Raw genomic sequence first — 20,825 nt, 5'->3', positions numbered from 1 at the left:
CCTGCAGTCACGAAAACTTCAAATCTATAATGAAGTTGCCCTCCTGTCTAGTCTACTCGTCAACTCGCATGTTTCACCTTCACGTGTCAGCGTCAAGGGTAAAGCTTTGAAGTGTATTGTGTCGGTGTGTGTTTCAGGTGCAGTCAGGCTTAGGCAAGCTGATTCTGAAGGAAGATAAGGAGGGCCAGGGAGTTGATATACAGGACGGCTTGTTGGTATCGCGCAGTCCCACTGCCGGCAGCAGGCTGTCACCTCTCGGCAAGCGCCACGACACCTCCCTCAATGCCTGTGAGTTTGACGAACTGTAATCAATAATCGTCTCTTCTTAGCCGCGATGCTGTTAGGGAAAGTAAAATGCGTGTGAAGAATATGGTTGCCACCAGTCCTGTTTTCCCCAGGATCATCCTCTATTTTGAGGAAAATCTGTCCCCAGGTCATTAACATTTCTTAGTTTTTTGTCGGTTGCATAATAATACACCGCTCGATAATGTATTTGTGTAGTTATTGCCTCTTCCGGTCTTGAGAGATACTTGTCTTCCCATGAAATCGTCCTGATTTTTGTTCATCCCAGGTGTCACTCCTTGCAAACGAGCAGTATACATACAACTATTTTCATGTTTTTCCCATATATAAGCTGTGCTACATCTAATACCGTTTAATTGTTTTAACAGTTCTGTAAATAATATGTAATGTTGTTGGTGTGCCTGAAATTAGTTTTGTTACATTTATACACTCTTTAACTGGCCACAGCACACATGCTGTAGGACAAAAAAAATATGGTGTGTAACATAATTCCTTGTATGTATGAATGTACGTACACTTATAAAGTCTGGTTTACATCTACTTAATGGTTTTTTTTCTTAAAACAAATTTTCCATCATTGTCGCAGTTGTCCGAGGTTTTCTCTGTTGGTCACCTGTAATGTGTGTGAAACTCAAATGTATTCTCTGTGTTGGAACTGTTTTGTAAGCACCCACACGGACAGTGCAGCCTTCTGGGGAAGCTGGTAGGTTCACAGCACATGTAGTTGTGTAGATCATAGATGCGTTGCTTAACAGCTCATGAAAAGAAACACACACACGGGTGTTTATTTTGTACCTGTTGAGTTAGTCCCAACTAGGGCGGGATTCACAATTACGCGTTTGTGCTTTTAGTGATTGCCCTCTTGTGGCAGAGTAGCGCATTGAGCAACATGTGCCCTTGGAAATGACCTGACTGAGCACATCTTCAGCAGTCCTTTTTCCCAATGAAAGGTGGGATGTCTCTGGAACATAAAATATTGTTAAGCTCTCCAAATAGTTTTTTGGCTTGTACTGCAGTTCAACATTATGTCCCAGAATTTCTAGAAGTATGCGGCACGTGGAATGAAACGTAAGACATCGTACCGAATAATCCAAAAAGCACATCAGAGAGCTTTGCAGCCTAACCACGAAAACCGACACAGTAAATAAATTTCGTTTTGTTGTTGTTTAAAGTACTGGAGAATACCTGAAAATATTTAAAGGCTTTTGGAAAAGTCCATTCCACTGAGGACCCCCACAGCTCAGTGCCAAGGGCACAGCATTGGAGGCTTTGAACCCCCCTGCATTTGTCCCCACTATCCTTCCCCTCATCATGTTGTCTGCTTCCTCGCCTATGTGCCCACTGTAGACCCCTCCAAGACCGCATCCCTTCCGGGCTACGGCACAAACGGAATTCAGAGGGTAAGGACAACAGCTCGGGAGGCCTCGCGTTCATCTGTGCCTTTTTTACTTTTTCCTACGTTTCCCCCCTGATGCTTCCTGTCATGAGTAATGAGAGCATTTGTAGGAGGTGGTAGTAGTAGTAGGTGCTGCCTATGTAATGCAAAATGTTTCTTTGTTAGACAAGATAACAATGCTGTTGTTTCCACCATTTTTTTACTTTAAGAAATTAAAGCATCCTTAGTGATGAGGAATTTTCATTTCAGGTGCAGTTATATATTTTAAAAAGCGTGTAAAATGGTCTTGGATATTATTCATAATCTAGGTTTTTGGGTCAGATCGCGTTATTTATAAATGTGTCGTAACCCTCCACCACCCGACACGGCCAAACAGTAAAAATGTGTCACGTTTTTCAAAGGACAAAATAATTCACTTCTTTAGCCCACTGGTGTGCTGTAGAGAGAATCAACAGCATTTAAAAAAAAAAGAAGTGAATTATTTTGTCCTTTGAAAAACGTGACACATTTTTTACTGTTTGGCCATGTCGGGTGGTGGAGGGTTACGACACATTTATACTGGTAGGAACGAAGTGGACCAGCCACCAATAGATTATTTCGTCCGTCCGTCCGACCGTCCGTCCGTCCGTGTAGCAACATCGCCCCCTACTGCAAACACTTGGCATGACCCTACAAAAACCTTTAGACTCAGTGAGGCTTTCCTGGCTAAACAAGTGTAACATTCCTTTATAATTCCCTCAGATAGCTTTTAATTAAAACATTTAAATTAATGAGGCTTTCCTGGCTAAACACATGTAACATTCCCTTATAATTCCCTGAGATAGCTTTTAATTAAAACTTTGAAAGTAAAAAATTATATCGTCCGTCCGTCCGTCCGATGTCCGATTACGTGTAGCAACATCGCTCCCTACTGAAAACACTTGCCATGACCCTACAAAAACCTTTAGACTCAGTGAGGCTTTCCTGGCTAAACAAGTGTAACATTCCCTTATAATTCCCTGAGATAGCTTTTAATTAAAACTTTGAAATAAAAAAATAACTCACAGCGCCCTAAAGCCTACAGCTAGGCCTAAAGCCTCGAAGTACGTCTATCACTCTCCCTTCGTATCGTACCACCGCGTGTGTGCAAGGGAGTTAATGTTTAACAATGTTACATTCCCTGATGCTTTTAAATAGAAACATTTAAATTTAAAGCTTTTACTTAAATAATAAAAACATTTAATTTTTAAATTAACTCACGGCGGCCTAAAGCCTACAGCTAGGCCTAAAGCCTAGAACTAGGCCTCAACCTCTCCCTTCGTATCGTACCCCCGCGTGTGTGAAAGGGAGTTAATGTTTTACAATGTTACATTCCCTGATGTTTTTAAATAGAAACATTTACATTTAAAGCTTTTACATGAATAATTAAAACATTTCAATTACAAATTAACTCACAGCGGCCTAACGCCTACAGCTAGGCCTAAAGCCTAGAACTAGGCCTCACTCTCCCTTCGTATCGTCCGATTCGGTGTAGCAACATCGCCCCCTACTGCAAACACTTGGCAGGACCCTACAAAAACCTTTAGACTCAGTGGGGCTTTTCTGGCTAAACAAGTGTAATAATACATTATGTTTATATTCTTTGGTTATTCGTTCCTACCAGCCCACCCCGCAGGGTCCTGTTAGATAACGCGATCTGACCCAAAAACCTATATTATGAATTACAATGTCTGTTTTAAGACTTATTTCAAGGCTATCTTGATGCTGTTATTTGTGCATGCCCACTCTGTTAAACGTACTTGGTGTTGTAATTGGTTGTCACGTGCATGTCCTGCTGCTATCGCATCTCGCTTGGGTTTGGCTCGTCAGGCCTAGCTGCACTCAACTACTTTGAGTTTGGACAGGTAAAGTATTGAAATAATGCGCAGTTCATTTACCAATAGAGAGTATAACAATTTAATCCCTTAGAAATGTAATACGGACACTTAAGCGTTTGCTATTTCAGTTATTCCCCCCTGATGAGAAGTCTCTCTTAAAGTTGCCCTTCTCCACTCATTCCTGTCCTGGGCCATCTCCACATCCACTGCAGAGTCATTTATGTCTATATGTATGCTGAACTTGTATTCGATTGGGTCTTTCGGTAAAGTCACGTAGATAGGTTCAAAGAAAATAACAAAAAACTATGACGATTCGATCGCGACACAAGCGTTCGTCATCAGGGAGATGATGAAGGCTTGTGTTGCGATCAAAACCTCATAGATTTTTTTTTTCTTTGAACCTATCTACGTGACTTTACCGAAAGACCCAAAGAATATTAATTCCTGCAGTCACGAAAGCTTTAAGTCAAGATTTATGTTGAACTTTCGCATTGTACGAAGTCAACTGTGCTAATCAGAGGTGCGGGGAAAGGACAACAACTAAACACAAAACGCAACTCTAAAGAAATTCGTTTTCAATCTGGATTTAAAAGTGCATAGCTCCATTGGTTTCCTTCATCATGGCTCACCACTTCGAACCACCGCCTTCTTCTAGACTTTCCTCTTGGGCTTTGATCACCTTTCTTCCGATGGGGGTTTCCTCTCCTTAATTTATGTCCTCATCATCCAAGTTAACTTTTTAGCTGCCGTCAGACGGGTACCATTCTTGCCTTATTCCTTGTCTCTTCTCGGATACAATGCATTGTTTAGTAATGCAGTGTGTCATGTAATTTCTTAATTTTAGTTTTTTTGTGTTTTTGCAGCATCAGTCAATGGACTTCACTCAGTATGGATCCAACAACTTTAGTGACAGCTGGGGAACCAGAGGCAAGCATGTGTCTTCTTTTGTATATTTTTATGCAATTGTGGATAAAATGAAGTTTCATAACCCAAACCTTTGTTAATGTTCTGTTATTTATTATTTAGTTGTGCATTCCCCACATGTGAATGTATAATGTAACATTACATATTTTGTTTTGTTTTTTTCCATGTTGTTCAACTACAGAATATAAGGTAAGATTATCGTTTAATGTCATTCAGTTAGAATGCATCATCGCTGCATTTTCTCTTCTGACATGTTCCTTTCACAGCTTTTCCTAAATATGTTTCTTTTGGTCTGTTCACTTAAGGTGAACCCATGGAGCTATATGCAGTGGGCATGCTTTCTATAGCATGCAAGTGTGTGCAAAAAAACTTAATTTTAAAACACCAGTGGCAATAATTATCATTGCCTAACAGCATTCCATGGGATAATGTTAAGTGGAAAAGACCTTTCAATGCTTTCCGTTTCTTTGGCATTCTATTTATGATTTTGCAAATGAACATATATTTGGTTTGGAAACCTGGCTCAGGTTCACCAATCCTTAAGGCATTGCAGAATGCAATATTCATGCATGGCCTTTGCATTTCATGGGAGAATATTTTTGACCTTTTCTTTTCATGGCTGTATCTAGAATCCCAAGTTCACTTGGGTCCAAAATATTAATGTCATGTCTAAACTGTCATGACAAATTGGATTATAATCTGATGTTGGCGTCACTTCTGTGTGATCACTCGGCAGAGCAAGATGGTGTACTCAAAGCTAGCTACAGCCATAATTATAATAATTGTTGTCATTTGTTGTGTCTGCTCGACTGCTGCTCTGCTCCCCTGCTGCACGTGGCTTTGTCTTGTCTTCCTGTAGCCAGTGCATGCTGGTGTCATGCATGTGCCCAGAATGGAGAAAGGTGTTTCCATGCCTTCTCTGTTAGCGCACAAGGTAGGCGCAGCATCTGTATTGCGCACCCTCCCTCATTGGTGTAAAGTATTGTAATGTGCTCAGATGACCAAGCTATGCTATTTGTTGGGTGTGGGTTCATTGGTTATTAATAATACAGTTTTGCTAAATAAAAAAAAGTGATTGTATATTTTTTTGCACTCCAGTATTGCACAGAATATTTATTCATTTCAGTTTTAAAAAATCCTTGGTTACTAATCTCAACATTTATGGTAACTTTACACCAATGAATGCATCTTCTTGCTATTTATTTATTTATTGGCTTGGTGGTCGGTAGTTGCCTGTTAGTGGGAGTGTTACATGTATTACTTTAATCATTTAAGGAATGAGTGTTTGAAGTTCTTAACAATTTCGTAAAAGTCAGTATTCAATTTTCATGATGTGGAATAGATGAGGAAATGTACAAGTGTGCCTTTAATTATTGAGCATGTTTTGGTTAACTTTCAAAAACAATCATGGAAAAACATGGGTGATATGCAGTGTGAATGTGCTGAATTCATATTATCAGAGCTCCGGTGGATGTTGATGACTCACATAATAAACGTTCTACCATAGGTGTATCCATATGAGGCACTCCTCGTGACCAACAGAGTGCGCTCCAAGCTACCCAGAGATGTGGATCGTGCCCGCCTAGAGGTAATACTACATATTTTCTCTGGAAAGTGCAGTACTCCGGCAAACAGGAAAGATGGTGCAATTGTTCATGAAATGGTGTGTGTTTGTGTAATATATCTGTATAAATAGAGACCTTAATCTGTGTCTCAAAAACCTCTCGGGTATTTCCTGACAGGGTAGAAAGCTGAAATTTGGTACTAGGTAGCTGTTAGGACACAAACTACAGGAGACAATCTGAAAATGGGAGATTGTTCATTTTAAAGCCCCCAAATCTAAATTTTAAGTGCCACAAAAACATTCAGAAACCGTTCAAAATATAAGATTGTGTTTTTTTGTTTGATAGAGCTTTAAACAGCATAAAGTGAGAACCATTGTTCTATTTTTTATTGTTTTTGAGATATTTTGGATTCAAGCGGTTTTTAAGGAAAAAATATGCATTTTATGATGTTCAATCTGAATACTTTAAAAAAGGTAAAAGATAGAAGCTTCCCCTCAGAGTATTAAGTTCAATCATGTTTGTTCTTTCTAATAAAAACAATTATGGAATATTTACATTGAGCGGTTCATAGGACGATCAGTACATTAATTTGACTAAAGGTTATGATTTATGAAAATAAGCATTTTTTTTTCTCACAATATTTTAATCATCTCCCTTTCATCATAATCAGTCATAGTCAATCCAGTGCTGGAAGAAGGCTTCCTCAGCCCACTACCATCTATCACATTCCTGTCACTATTTAGAAGAAGATGAATATTGTTCATTAATCTTAAAAAATGTGACACAGACGTGTTTCCATTATTTTTTATGTTCTCTTTATAGCGCCACCTGTCCCCAGAAGAGTTTGACAACATCTTTGGGATGACCATCCAGGAGTTTGATCGCCTGGCCCTCTGGAAGAAGAATGACCTCAAGAAAAAGGCCCGTCTGTTCTAACACAGCAGAGTCTTCGAGGAAGCAGAATCGGTCACAAGTAATAGCTTTTGGCGCGGTGGTCATAAATTTATTTAATCACCAGGGATGACACTCCATGCTGCACATTGCTAAAAAAAATAGCCAAACACTATGATGAGACTACATATAAAGGATAAAATAGTACATAGATAATTACAACACACACATAGGACGACTTTGGATTTAGACCAAGTGACTTGTTATTTGGTAAAATGATAATTGCATGAAAGACATAGAGATATTTAGGAATCGTATGTAGCAACTGCACACATTTACAGTCGAGGAAGCAATTTGTGTGATGTTAAATACTATAATATGCTTCCACGACTTACATGAAAAGATGCAGTTACTGAAGGGATGTACTCCCATATACATGTTCAAGGAGTACACACAGTGGATCGATGCGAGTGCATTCGGCTGTAAGGAATAATGTAGAAGGTGTTCAGTGTATGACTATGTTATACAAAGGTTAAGCATTCTGTAATATTGCCACAACGCTCACTCACATTGCCAAGGCATCTCACTGTGATAGTGCTGCAATTGAAGCTTTACCAGGACACTTAGCAGTTCATAGCGGCGACGGCGAATATTCACACGACACCTATAGGTGTAGTAATGATGACCTGTTTGCCTTTAGCTGCTGTCTAGAGATGGTGTTGTCACCTGCTGTCCGTTAGACTAACGAGCTACAACAGCTAAATGCTTTGCTGCAGTTTTAAGCAGATCTAGCTTCTGTTTTATTTTGTAAGCATAGAATAGACTCAACATGTGATCTTTAGGGATGAAAACTTAGCATACACTTATACCGATGAGTGACTATATGATGTGTTATATGAAGTTGATGTTACATATATAAATTTAATCATGTTCTGGCTTTCATTAATGTAGCCTGACTTGCCACAATAAGCAGCCTGTAGTCAGCTTTGATGTATTTCACAAAGCTACACTTCAGTATTTGGACTAAGTGCTTAGTGTAGCATATCTTATTACATCATAAAAACACCCACAATTAACATACCCTTATTTAAACGTGTACACCTTAATATTATCATGTGAAGCAGAATTTAACCACGACATTTGACGAGTCTAAAGTTACACTGGAAACTGTACAGAATACAATACACAAGCAGTCTGCAAAGAGCCAACTAAATGTAAGATTGTCACTTCTAGCTTCAACTTTCTTTATTCATGCTCATCAAATAAAATGAATTTGTGTGGTTGAAAGTATTGGTAAAGATTATTTATAATTGTCTCCTTTTAATTTTAACTCTTGGAATTATTCTACTGTAGTTACGAGATTGTGATAAATACATTATTATTTCTCCATTTTACTTTGTTAATAATTATGTTAATGACAATCATATTTTGACACAGTTGGTCATGCGTTTAATATTGTACCAACTTTTTGGCAACAGAAATAATATATTTTAAAAAGAAATGATATTGACTTTTCATTATGAAACAATCAATTTCTAAGGGAATGTCTATATTAAAATTCAATATTTTCCTTTTTAAAAATCTAAATTTACCAAAAAACACATTTCCACTGAACAAATTTTAATGTATTTTGTGCTCACTTTTTCAGTAGCTTTTTAGAGTTTTGAAATGTACAAATTGTATTTTATTAAGCACAAAATGACGAGAACTTGCTCTGTTTCATAGTGAAAGTCAATAGTTACTTAACATCACCATACACAACCATACTTATTTTAAAGCCCGATGTTTCATTTGGTATATCGTGGAGTGCGATATGTCGTAGTGATAATGCTTTCTGTGCCTGCTTTGCTGTTATAGGACAAAAAAATGCCTCACAAATCACCACCATTAACTTGTTTTCTCTTTTTTAAGACAGTTATTAGCCAATGTATTTTTAACAAAGATTAACCATTTGTGACATTTTATGAAATAAGAATGTATTACCCCTAATGAAGTTCTAATTTCTTAGGAATACTGTATGCATAATTATTATGATAATATATTATCTAGAAATTTAGTTTCTTGCTAAAAACAAGGGCATTTAAATGTTTGCCAAAGTAGTTATGATGCATATCACATATTCTTTGCTAATATGGCAGAGTAATAGTGCACATTTAAAATGCATTAATAAAAACAAAAAAATGCTTACACAGTACAGTAATAGTAAAACGACAGGATGGTAAGATAGGAAGCGTATATGCTTAAACGTAAAGACCGTGTGTCGTTCATTTTAATCCCAGTGTTTAGCTTGCATTGCCTGTGCGCGGAATTGGCACTAACGTTGAGCCACAGGGACCGTACGTTCAGGAACCTGTAGCAGCGCCGAGGTGCTGCAGTGCTTTACGTGTATTGGTGTACAGAAGTGGCCATTTGCTACAGCAGATTTTGCTTTCAGTAGCCCTCGCTTAGAATGGCTTTTGCTCCAACGTTTGCCATGCAGCAAGACTTGTGTGTCATTGTGGAAACTGGCTTGACCCCTGTCAGCCTATCAAAGGTGCATTCTTCTTCCCTATGCACGAGCTTAATTCTCATCCTAAGAACTGTGTCGTCACCTTTTTGTTTCGGTCCCTATCGAAGTGTGTGCCATTGCTTGTAGAATAAACAATAAAGATTCTGGACTGCTCATCTTGTTCATCTCAAACAGTTTGATTGTAAAGTATATTCAAAACCCCTTTGGCTGTAATATCAGCTTGCTTACCTGCTTTGGATGTGCCTATTGTTTCATTCTTTTTTCTGTATAGTGGCTAGCCATGTAGTTGTGGAAGTTTTTCTCATTGTTTCAAATTCCTGAAGCTCAACACAGCATGAAACAGTTTGTTGTGAACATTTTTCGGAATTTGGTCAAATGTAAATGTTAATAGTCTCAATAATCATTGATATTTTCATTAATTTTAGAGTTTATCCCACACTAATTGTCGTAAGTGTCCAATGCGTGTTCTGTGATAATGCTCTATCTCTTGCATCAAATTTAATTGTGCAACCACCTCCCAGCTCACCTGCAATTTCCAGCATTTCTTTAATATACTTCAAAAGGAGAATGTTTTTTGCATCGCTTCAAATTGCACGTCTGTCGGCACTGCAGACCTGTTTTCGGAGCTTTTGGTGTATGTTTTCATGTTTGGAGCGGCTGGCTTAGAAACGCAATGCCTTGTTGCAAATATTGGATAACATTAAAACAGTATTTTTCTTTTTTTTCCAATACAGTAGTACCTGTACCAGAAATGTTTGGAAAAAAATATCAATGGGTTATTTAAGAACAAAAAATAAAGTACAGCTACTGTTTGAGTCGGGCTATGATTATGAACATGATACATTGAATGACATGAAAACATTGTGTTATATTGGCAGACCTCGTGGAAATTCAAAGCGTGAATGGTTTCATTCATTACTATTAACTGGTTACCCCAAGTCATCTGCCAAATAGTTATGATGTAGCCACGAGCAATTGCATTCATCATCGGCCATGATTTATCCACTGCTGGATGAAGGCCTTCCAAAGCCAGCATCGCCATCTGGCACAGTTTCGCAATGCAACAATCCATCTGCACGCAAGCTGATTCATCGTTCCAACTCTGGCCGGGCGTGTTCCTTTTGGCTGCCAGTCCTTTGTGAGTCTTCACCACCAACTTTATTCCCTTCAAACAATTACGTTAGTGGCCTTGTGCTATTCAGTTCATTTTTCCTCAAAGTCTGCAACGACATTGTGTGCTTTTTGTTAAAAATGCAGAAACGATTTACAGAATTCCCTGGCAAATTATTTTGGAACTGGAGTAGTTGAAAGCTTGGCACAATAAATCGTTTTTTTTTTTATAATTAACATGCAACTACAGTACTATACATCTTTCATTTAATAACCACAAGTAGCATGCTTAAATATTCAATTTGCATGCTAATATAAAGTTAAGAAATAGTGTATAGATGCACCTCTACTGAACAACCATTCTCTGTCCACTGTTGGGAGTTTGTTTACTCAATGTTGATGTCACTTCCTCCACTGCAACCCTAATCCATCTGTGACGCCCGCCCACATGTGCATTTTGTAGAATTCCAGAAATAACCACTTCCTTTCGCCGACGAAAAACGGTTATGGAACTTAACCAAAAGGCGGAGTCGTGAGTGCAGTGCTGTGCTATATGGCACGTGTTGTAGTTGATGTTGAAATCTAACGGTTAAAACGATCTGATGTAACATTTGACGAATATGCAGCAATATTTACTACATACTGTTCAGCACAATGCGCTGTATGATAGTGGCACAGATAATTATCTGTGGATAAGGGGAATTGAGGTTCTGAGATGTCGTAATTCAAAATTCATATGGTTTTCCATAAGGTGGAATGGCAAAGCATGTACTATAAATTACAGGAATTAATTATTCACGGTAACAAAGTGCTGCACTTCGTTATATAGATACATAACATGGCCATTCTCGGACTGTACATTTCTCTCTGCCTTAACCAACCCGCCCTGACCGGCGTGGTAAAATTTGGTTAAAATAACCCCCATTTTCCACATCCACCCAGTGTATTAAATTTTAAAGTGGGGGTTGTACATCGACTTAATAACTAAAGGAGTGGACATTTCGACAAGTCTCTTGTGTTGCAAGGAAGACATGGTATGCCAAGTATAGCAAAAACAATACAACTGGAAACAAATACGGTAGGTAATACAACATACAATGCAAGCTCGTGCAGAAAACAGTGGCAACAAAGGATGTGTAGTATTCGTGTCGTCGTAAAATGTATACGAGTATGCAGGTGAACCTCATCTATTCCCACCAATACCTGTGTAGGCACCTTTTCGGAATGCTGAAGTAGTAAGGTATTGCCCTGGAGTCAATAGCTGAAGATCTGTTGTGTAACAACCAGAGGTGGGACAAAGTCATTGTTATGCAAGTCCAAGTCGAGTCGCAAGTCATCAAATTCATGACTCGAGTCCAAGTCACATGACTCGAGTCCACATCTCATAGGTGGGACAGTCATTGTTATGCAAGTCCAAGTCGAGTCGCAAGTCATCAAATTCATGACTCGAGTCTGACTCGAGTCCAAGTCACATGACTCGAGTCCACACCTCTGGTAACAACACGCATTTTCATGCACGCAGCCATATAGACGTCAGTTATGCGACTAATTAAAAGGCTCAACACTTTCAATACAACTTTAATTAAACGAGCTTCACCAAACCGAACTGGGCAGTGAAGTATGAACAAAATAACCCCCACGACCCGCAACAAATGGCATCCATCCAGCAGTGGATTGGCAAAGGCCTGCGCATTCATATAGTGCATTGTATACTACCACAAAGGACATTAACTCATTGGTGTATATCAACAAAGAGGATGCACATGTTGGTGACATTTACATTTTCTAAGCTATTTACATTTTCTTTAACTTTCACAAATACCATGCATATCTACACGGTGAAAACAATGTGAATGCTGCTGTTGAATATGTAAATACAGTCACTAGTGACTGTGAGAAAGGGGTCTTCCTGTAGCAGTACCCGTATAGTACACTCATCCAGCAGTGGATTGACAGAAGAGCTGCTCATGGGCACGTATGAGTGCAGGTAAAAAGGTTTTAAGGGGTGGCGGATGCCTGTAACCCAGCACTTTGGAGGTAATTGAGGCTTTGTGGATCACGCAGATTTGTGAAACTCAATATGGCATTCACCTGGACTGCGAGATCCCCATGAGGTGGTAGGGAACGAGCCAGCTTGTTCACAAACCCCGTGTGTGCATGCAGACCCCGTGTGTGCATGCAGACCCCGTGTGTGCATGCAGACCCCGTGTGTGCATGCAGACCCCGTGTGTGCATGCAGACCCCGTGTGTGCATGCAGACCCCGTGTGTGCATGCAGACCCCGTGTGTGCATGCAGACCCCGTGTGTGCATGCAGACCCCGTGTGTGCATGCAGACCCCGTGTGTGCATGCAGACCCCGTGTGTGCATGCAGACCCCGTGTGTGCATGCAGACCCCGTGTGTGCATGCAGACCCCGTGTGTGCATGCAAACCCCGTGTGTGCATGCAGACCCCGTGTGTAGTATCCCCTCGGATTGGGAGCAGTCCTCTCATATCCGTGATGGGCTTTTCTCCGGGTGCGCTAATGTCTTTCCACAACGCACAACTCACTCACAAAGGGAACCGGCCAAACATCCGAACGCAGGATCCCGTGGAAGCTGTTCACCTGCGTGTAAATGAACATTTTCGGGTGCGTGCTATTGAATAAAGGCCTCCGCTTATTATTGAAATACATTAGCCCAACGAATGGATTTCGTGGCATTGTTAATGCGTACGCCCAGTTCTCGCGGAATGCGTTTAAATTGGTCAGATCTCGGAAGCCAAGGACGACAACTCGAGGGTTTGCTTTGTTGGACGGCCACGTCGTGCCGTGCATAGACCCGGCTTGGTCGGCTGCTGCTGCTGTGTGGTCAGCAGAGGGAAAGTGTTGCAAAAATCCATTGTTGTACTGCACTGCTGAGCTCCCGCATTTTACAGCACGATGAATCACAATCGGCCCTTGATGATGAATGTCCAGATACGGATATCTCATAGATTTCTCCAGGATAAATAAAGATTCAGATACAGATCCTGTTGTCAATCCGCTGACAGAGTGCCCCCCCCCCCAACACACACATGTATATCAACTACAGTTAGTACGATATCAAGCTGCCGATGAGACTGGCAATGAGGCGTAAATAGCCCCGAAGCTGGGCGTGGCCCCGACCTTGGTTCTCCTCCATCCAACCCCGCTCGCAACACCGGGGAGGGAGGGGAAGGATGGGGAGGGGTTGGGAGGGGAGGGAATGGGAGGGATGAGATGCGAGGAGATGGCAGGGGGTGAGATGAGAGGGAAGGGAGGGAGGGATGGGAGGGGATGGGAGAGATGAGATTGGAGGGATGGGAGGGGTTGGGAGGGAGGGAGGGGAGGGATGGGATGGGAGGGGGTTGGAGGGATGGGATGAGAGGGATGGGAGGGATGGGAGGGGGTTGGATGGGAGGGATGGGGATGGGACGGGATGAGAGGGGAGGGAGGGAGGGAGGGATGGGATGGGAGGGGTTGGAAGGGATGGGGATGCGATGGGACGGGATGAGGGGAGGGAGGGAGAGGCTGGGAGGGGGGTGGGAGGGGGAGGGATGGGGAGGGGAGGGAAGTGAGGGGGAGGAAGGGGATGGGAGGGAATGGATGGGAGGGGAGGGAATGGAGGGGGAGGGGAGGGAGAAGATGGGAGGGAGCAAAAAGAGACCGGACCCCCACCCCTCTTTCCACAATCCACACCCCTTCCATGGCCTACCCGGGTCGGGGTTGAGTGAGCAGCAGAGATTTGTATCCTCCTCCTCCGCCCGCGTTCCTCCTCCTCCTCCCTTGCGAAGGGGGACACAGCCCTCTCAGCTGTGTTGCTCTCACGCGGAAGGCGAGCCATGGACAAGGTGAAAGGTACGTGGCGAATTGTTCAGCGGAGGTTGGAGACGAATGTAACATTGTAGCCGCCGGATGCTGTGTTCGTTACATTGGGTCTGTTCTCGTCGTCGAGTCCCGCCCACGTGAGTGAGCGGAACGGATGAATGAATGAGAGGTGCAACACAACACGCGCGCATTGTGTGCGAGACACGTGCCATTTAAACGCGTTGTGTGTGTGTGTCGATATATATAACACCCATGTAATACGTTGTAGCGAGTGCTATGGCATTGTTTACAGGGCTCGGAAAAAGCACGTTTTGCACCGAGTTCCTGTTCATCTTGAGACACAGAATGGGTAGACTTGATATGACCAACCCTATTGTTATATGCCCTTTGTTGCGTGCGACACTGAATAGCGGTCGGACTACCTGGACGTGCATCTCATGCACATTATAACAGCGCTTTGTCAGTCCACCGCTGGAAGGAAGAGACCTCCCCACGCCGCACAGGCATGGAAGAGTTGCTTGCACCACCCCGCACATCTGACTACTGCGAGATCAGAATCAGAATATTTATTTCGTCTGGAGGTATCAAATGAATTTTAAAGCTCCTTTTTTTTACCCCACTGATGTCCAATAGATGAAATTGGGGGAGCGCATAGATGTTGCCGTACAATACGGTAATGGATTTGGCCACACTGACCTCAGCTGCCCACAACTTGGCCACCTTCCTGTGCATGGCGGTGACCCCTTGAAATCGCTGTCCAGCCTCGGGTGCATAGCCCGGTGACTTTGTCCTTGAAGCAATGCAGTGGATGCATCGACAAGCAGTAATGTACTGCATAATAAAACACAGCAACCTCGTTTGTATTGTATTATTACATTATAACACTGGACAGTATTGTAAATATTCGTAGCGGAATGCATGAACAACCATCCTGACATGTTGTCAATCCACTGCTGGATTAGGGCCCTAGGGCCCCTCGACCCATGCCCGTGTGGATCGTGGGGGTTTCTTGACCATACTTCACCACACTGGTCAGTCCGGGTTGATGAAGATCTCTTTGTAAGACACGGTACAATAATTCAATGCTCATAATCAGCATCGTTAGACAACACATTGCACTGCAATATGGTGCAATGTATGTCATTAATCCTTAAATCGCAGCGATTGAGATGCATTAGGCTGCTGTGTGCTGGATTACACAGAGCGCAGATTGGTCACTGTCTGTTTAAATCCCCCAAAAATCTAAGCCCTTGGCAAACAGTACTGTCGTGTAGCAATATTTAAACGGCGTTTAATTCTTTCACTTAATTGCAATAACGAGCTGGGCAATTAGAAGAAAATGTAAACAAATCGGTGGTTATCTAGGTGGTATCCCGGGCATCATCCACAACACTGGTAATGGAGGCCCTCCGACATCCCGTGGCCACCCTCTTTGTGGTGTGGCCACTATTTTAGGTTTTTGTCTCTGTGTGTTTCTCATTTTTCAAAACGGTTAATGTGAACGTGCACCAAGAGCCATAATTCAATCCAGTGACATCTGGCTGCAGATATGCCTCTGATTGATCATGGGGACTAATGCCGAGTGGCTCAGCTGCTGATCCACCAATTGAAATATAATAATCATCATCAGCAGCAGCAGCCATGGCCAGTTCACTGCTGGATGAAGGCCTTCTCACGCCTCCACCACCTCTCACGATCCTGCGCTGTACCCATGGGCAAAGAGATGCAATGTCTGATTAAATCACTTGGCCAAAGATTCAACTGCTTTGACCGGGTTTTCAACCGGGCATCTCAGAATTGCTCGTCCAGCAGATTATCCTGTAAACACCGCAGCATGGCTCTTTGTTTATTATGTACGATACGAACTATCGATAACCGCTTTGATATACCAGGCCAAAAAAAACCCGTTTTATCAGATGGCATTCAATGAAAACAAACATTGTGTGATATGCGGGCGCTATTGGAGGCATACGGCAGTAGCAGGGTTGTGTGCAGTGGCTATATGTGTACTGCTTCTGCCCTAGTGACCCCGATTCAGTTCCAGTCTCTGTGATCCCTGGAGGGCTTTCCCCCGGGTTTTCTCAGCCAGCTGTGTTGCCGTTGCTATTGAAGAAGAACTAAATGTGTCACGATTGCTACTCGCACCCCTCGCACTCGAGTGTTGTAGCCATGGGCTGTGAGATCGATAGGTGGTAGATTCTCGAATCCACGTGGAGCTTTTGAGGTTTTACCTCCCTGTGTACTTGGATATTGTTCGGATACACCGTGTGCATGTCAAACACACCATTCAGGGAAATGATAAAACATTCTCACGCAGAACCCTCGAAAGGTAGAGTGTTGAGACTCAGAATGGTTTTCCTGAGTAAATAAAAAGCATTATTATCACTGGTAGTCTTTTTCTTCAAATAAATACAATGAATTCAGACAGTGCAGATTGAGTACTGCCATTGTATTATTATACAAAAATATGTTTACAATAGGTACACAGTGTGGAAATGTTGATATACAGAATGGGTAGACTTGATATGATTATTTATTAGATCTTTGTACTATGTTTTTTGCTTTTGTATGTCACCGTGACAACCAGTATCTTCTGCAACCGGTAATTGTCTTTTTTAAAAACACAAATATCCTGTGCCACACTTGATGGATTCTGATCTCTGATGCATAATCAGTATAATCACGATGGTATACTTGCACACACCCTGTGTGTGCTGATGAATCGGAAAGCATTGTCTGCGTTCCTGAAACACTCAAAATTAATGATCCAGTGCCACAGTGCTGGCTTTCTTTTTTTACATCGTGATATCACTAAGGGTCGAAGGTGGAGGGGGAGGGCCAATCATCAGCAATGAGGCGTTTTAAAGTTAAACGTTAAACAAAAACTGCTAAGATCACCCTTACCATCATATGATATTTTTTTTTACCAAAACCGTAAAATAAGCCTCCTGAAAAATAAGCTGGAAACTTAATAGTGGTTTCATATGTCATGTTGCCCCAGAAGCCTGATGTCCATTAAGCCTGAATTATGTTTCAGTCTTAAAGCTGTTGCGAAATTGCTTACGCTTGTCGGAGTGCATTTTCCGACCGGTGTTGTTGGTAGTGGAAAGCCATCCTGTCAAAAGGTCAAATGCCATTAGGTGAGGGTTAGAAACAATGGCAGAGCCGTCACGTCCTGGCTGAAAATGAGACTCGACCTGCAGAGGATGTACGCGATTCTTCCACATCCTGCCATTCCACTGCTGCTTCCTGAGATCACCAAGCCCAGTGTGACTGCGTCCCAGCTGACTGACAAAACGGTGCCCATAAAAAGCACCGAAGCAAGGTGCCTTAATCATCAGAAATGCATCGTGCACACAGTCATGCGTGCATAGGCACACAAATAATTTATCACATTTAAGCCTTTGCTCTTGTTTCGCACATTTTTCGATCGACTGTAATTTCGTGCGTTTCTGAATATTTTTTTTATTGGGTGATCACAAATTTGTACAGTCTTGGCCAGTGGACTTGGTAAACTAACGGTTAGCAAAGGGGCCGTGCATTTCTTCCTCGGTGACACATTTATTTCGTGGTTGCCACTAAATAGTGAGACATTTTGGGGCATCGACTGTGCACATCCCTTTGATCATTAGCTGACTTCTCGTGGGATTCACAAGTGCTTCCTCTTTTGGCCGCTAACATGTTATTTTTCCCAACAGATGCAGCCACTGTAAACAAAGGATGCATACATAGTGTACTATATTACAGGCCGCTCCAGTGTAATATCCATACACATTCAGAGCACTGTGACGGGTCGATATATACAAGATGGTTAGTGCAATATATAATCGCCCCGAATTTTTCTTCTCAAGTTTAACAAATACCCACTGTTCTCATTGCTTGCACTCTCCTCCATACAAACAGCTGATGTGTGCACTGTATTTAAGTACACTCCTTCATTGACCGCATTTGCACAGCAGAACAAGATAGACCCTCCAGACGTGAATCCCTCAGCTCTATCTGTGTTATCGTAGCACATTTTGGGGCTTTATTGCCAAGCAACAGTGAACATCCACATGCCAAAGCAATGTTTCTAATTATGCCAGACTCGAGGCCCTACGCGATATCTGTTACTGGAAATGTTAATGAAAATCAGACGCAAAAAAAATGTAGATTCGCCTAATTCCTGGTTAATGCTATGTTGGTGATGATGTGTGAATGCTGACTACATATCAGCCTTAAGATTTGTTCTGTCGTTGTGAAGATGTGTTGCCCGAGCGTTGCATCATCATCAGCATTAATGCGAGGACAGGAAGCGTCTGCAAGAGGAGGTGTGACGACAGCCATGTGCCTCTCATGGCCACGTCATGGGAGCCAAATAACCCTTCACCCCACGTTGGCGACGCGATAACTGATAAGCTGCGGATCGACAGACACTGATGCTCTTTTTGGAACGTACTTTTTTCTTCGCAGTATCTCACCTAAGGCATCTGCAACCTTCACTTGACACACGCTGATTTCCATTCATGTTCACTTTATAATGGGACACTTTCACTGTTTGTAAATAATTTACGATCGTATTCGTTTTGTGCACACTGCGTGGTTTTATTGTAGGGCGCTGCAATGGGATGAAACACACTGAGAGACACGTGGGGCACTGATACTGTCTGTAAACAGGGTTTGCTGATGGCAGATGCAGACAGCTGAACAGGAGTGTTCTGGGAAGTGTGCTGCTAATTCGCATGGGACGCATTCGTGAGTAAAACGCGTGCAGCTCTGCTGATTTGGCTATTTTGTGTATGAGCATGAGACACCGCTTCGCCAAGACGTGCATACTTTTACAGTATTGGGCTTACTAGCTCTTCGATGTGCCTTTGGGTGTTATTCAGAACGATGTTCGATGCTTCATTAGACATACTTCTTCAATTCACTTCCTGAAATAAGCTCTCACCAAGTGGAGCGAAACGTCGTACATCATGCAGAACGACACACGGTACAACCCAAAAGCACATCGGAGAGCGATACAGCACAACTGTGAAAACATTGCCAGTACTGTAGGGGAGTGTTATTACTGCTTCATTTATATGTTTTAAACCAGGGCGTATACAGGAAAATACAAATAATAAAATAAAAGTGTCCCATGCTAGCCCATATGAGATGTTCAGTTGAACTGGATTTCTCTGGGGAGTCTCCTTGTTGGCTGCTAAGGGCTTTCTCTGAGTGGGGGTTGGGAACAGGGAGTGGTTCCATCAGGGGCTGCCCCAGCTGGTACATTAGTATGAGAAATCCCAGCATGCCCTGGGGTGCTGCGATGGTCGTCTTTATGCCCTCCGCATCAGCTTTCTCCATTTACCACCTGGGCCCTCCTCGGTGGCTTTGGGCTGCAATCATTTTAAACCCACTGACATAAATCGTTGTTGGCTTTGATTAAACATGCTATTCAAGTGGACCTTGTGTTACAGTATTTTAAGATTTGGTTGGTTCCCCCACCCCTGAACATTTCGCAAAAATAAGGTGACTGGTAAGCAGTGTGGTGGCATTATTGATGGCGTCGTGGTGGTAAACAGCATACAGGTCTTGTTCGACCGAAACAATGGCTGTAGTATTTCAGCTCTGGCCACCGCGCTGTAGCTCACATTTTGACCGTTTGCTCTCTCACATGTTTCTCATTTAGTCTTAAGCCGAGCAGACTTTGTTGAATTGTAAAAGTGTTATTTTGCTGCCAGAAAGGGTGGAGGGGATTATTGTCATCATGTGTACATGTGCCCTCGACTGCTTGACCAGCTTTCTGCATGTAAAATTTCACAACCACTTTTAAGTAAAAAATTGTTTAGATACTCATGGGCAGCTTCTACAACACGTTGCACCCTTACGTGTGAGACAATGTTCACGAGCAAACGTTCATTATTATAATTCGGCTTCTTTATACAGCAGCTTGAGAAGCTTAATTTAAATAATTATATTATGAAGGGGGGGGGGAGCGGTGGAGCAGTGGTTAGCGTAGTCGTTATGAACCCCAGAATCTGAGTTCAATTTATAGCCACGGCTGACATCAGCAACGCGTGATATCGGAACTGATTGAGCACCTTCATCAACCTCGTGAAGTGTGGTAAAAGATCCCCCACAACTTCATCCAGCAGAAAAGTGGCAAAGGGCTGTAAAGTAAACTACGAATAAAAAAAATGAAAGCTCATAAGCAAGTCAGGAGATTACTTCAATGTAAAATGATAACTAGCACATCCCAAATAATTTCTATTTATTTGCACTTTTTAAAGTTCCTGGGTTACTTTTTGATTAGAATTTGATAACATGCTTTTGTTTGTTTTTCCAGCTGTTTCCATCCTTCAATGTAATCTACACTCGAACCTTCCTATTTATTTGAGAGGAAGCCAGATCCTTCTATGTGTGGTACACCCAGAATAATGTTCATTTTAAGAGTGGCATGAATTCATTACAAATGGAACAGT

General features: G+C 42.1%; 2 protein-coding genes across 12 annotated transcripts in view; both read left to right on the top strand.

Annotated features, from left to right (window-relative positions):
- Nucleotides 1–9,597, top strand: part of LOC144721594 (actin-binding LIM protein 1-like) — a 92,791-nt gene extending 83,194 nt beyond the window's left edge. For 7 of the 8 annotated variants that reach the window (XM_078599351.1, XM_078599350.1, XM_078599348.1 and 4 more), the window contains 7 exons: nucleotides 138–288; nucleotides 971–1,006; nucleotides 1,651–1,703; nucleotides 4,419–4,482; nucleotides 4,661–4,668; nucleotides 5,987–6,067; nucleotides 6,867–9,597. In XM_078599351.1, the coding sequence (XP_078455477.1) occupies nucleotides 138–288; nucleotides 971–1,006; nucleotides 1,651–1,703; nucleotides 4,419–4,482; nucleotides 4,661–4,668; nucleotides 5,987–6,067; nucleotides 6,867–6,980 (507 nt within the window). In that variant the 3' untranslated portion in view covers nucleotides 6,981–9,597. The remainder of the gene's footprint in view (nucleotides 1–137; nucleotides 289–970; nucleotides 1,007–1,650; nucleotides 1,704–4,418; nucleotides 4,483–4,660; nucleotides 4,669–5,986; nucleotides 6,068–6,866) is intronic. The other variant, XM_078599349.1, reaches the window with a different exon arrangement.
- A 4,620-nt stretch (nucleotides 9,598–14,217) lies between these two features.
- LOC144721585 (actin filament-associated protein 1-like) overlaps nucleotides 14,218–20,825 on the top strand; it is a 46,922-nt gene continuing 40,314 nt past the window's right edge. For 3 of the 4 annotated variants that reach the window (XM_078599321.1, XM_078599322.1, XM_078599319.1), the window contains exon 1: nucleotides 14,218–14,409. In XM_078599321.1, the coding sequence (XP_078455447.1) occupies nucleotides 14,394–14,409 (16 nt within the window). In that variant the 5' untranslated portion in view covers nucleotides 14,218–14,393. The remainder of the gene's footprint in view (nucleotides 14,410–20,825) is intronic. The other variant, XM_078599320.1, reaches the window with a different exon arrangement.

Source organism: Lampetra planeri, chromosome 12, assembly GCF_965212315.1.
Source record: "Lampetra planeri chromosome 12, kcLamPlan1.2.h2, whole genome shotgun sequence".
NCBI lineage: Eukaryota > Metazoa > Chordata > Hyperoartia > Petromyzontiformes > Petromyzontidae > Lampetra > Lampetra planeri.
The sequence above is the reverse complement of the archived record's forward strand: the minus strand, read 5'-3'. Positions and strand labels throughout refer to the sequence as shown.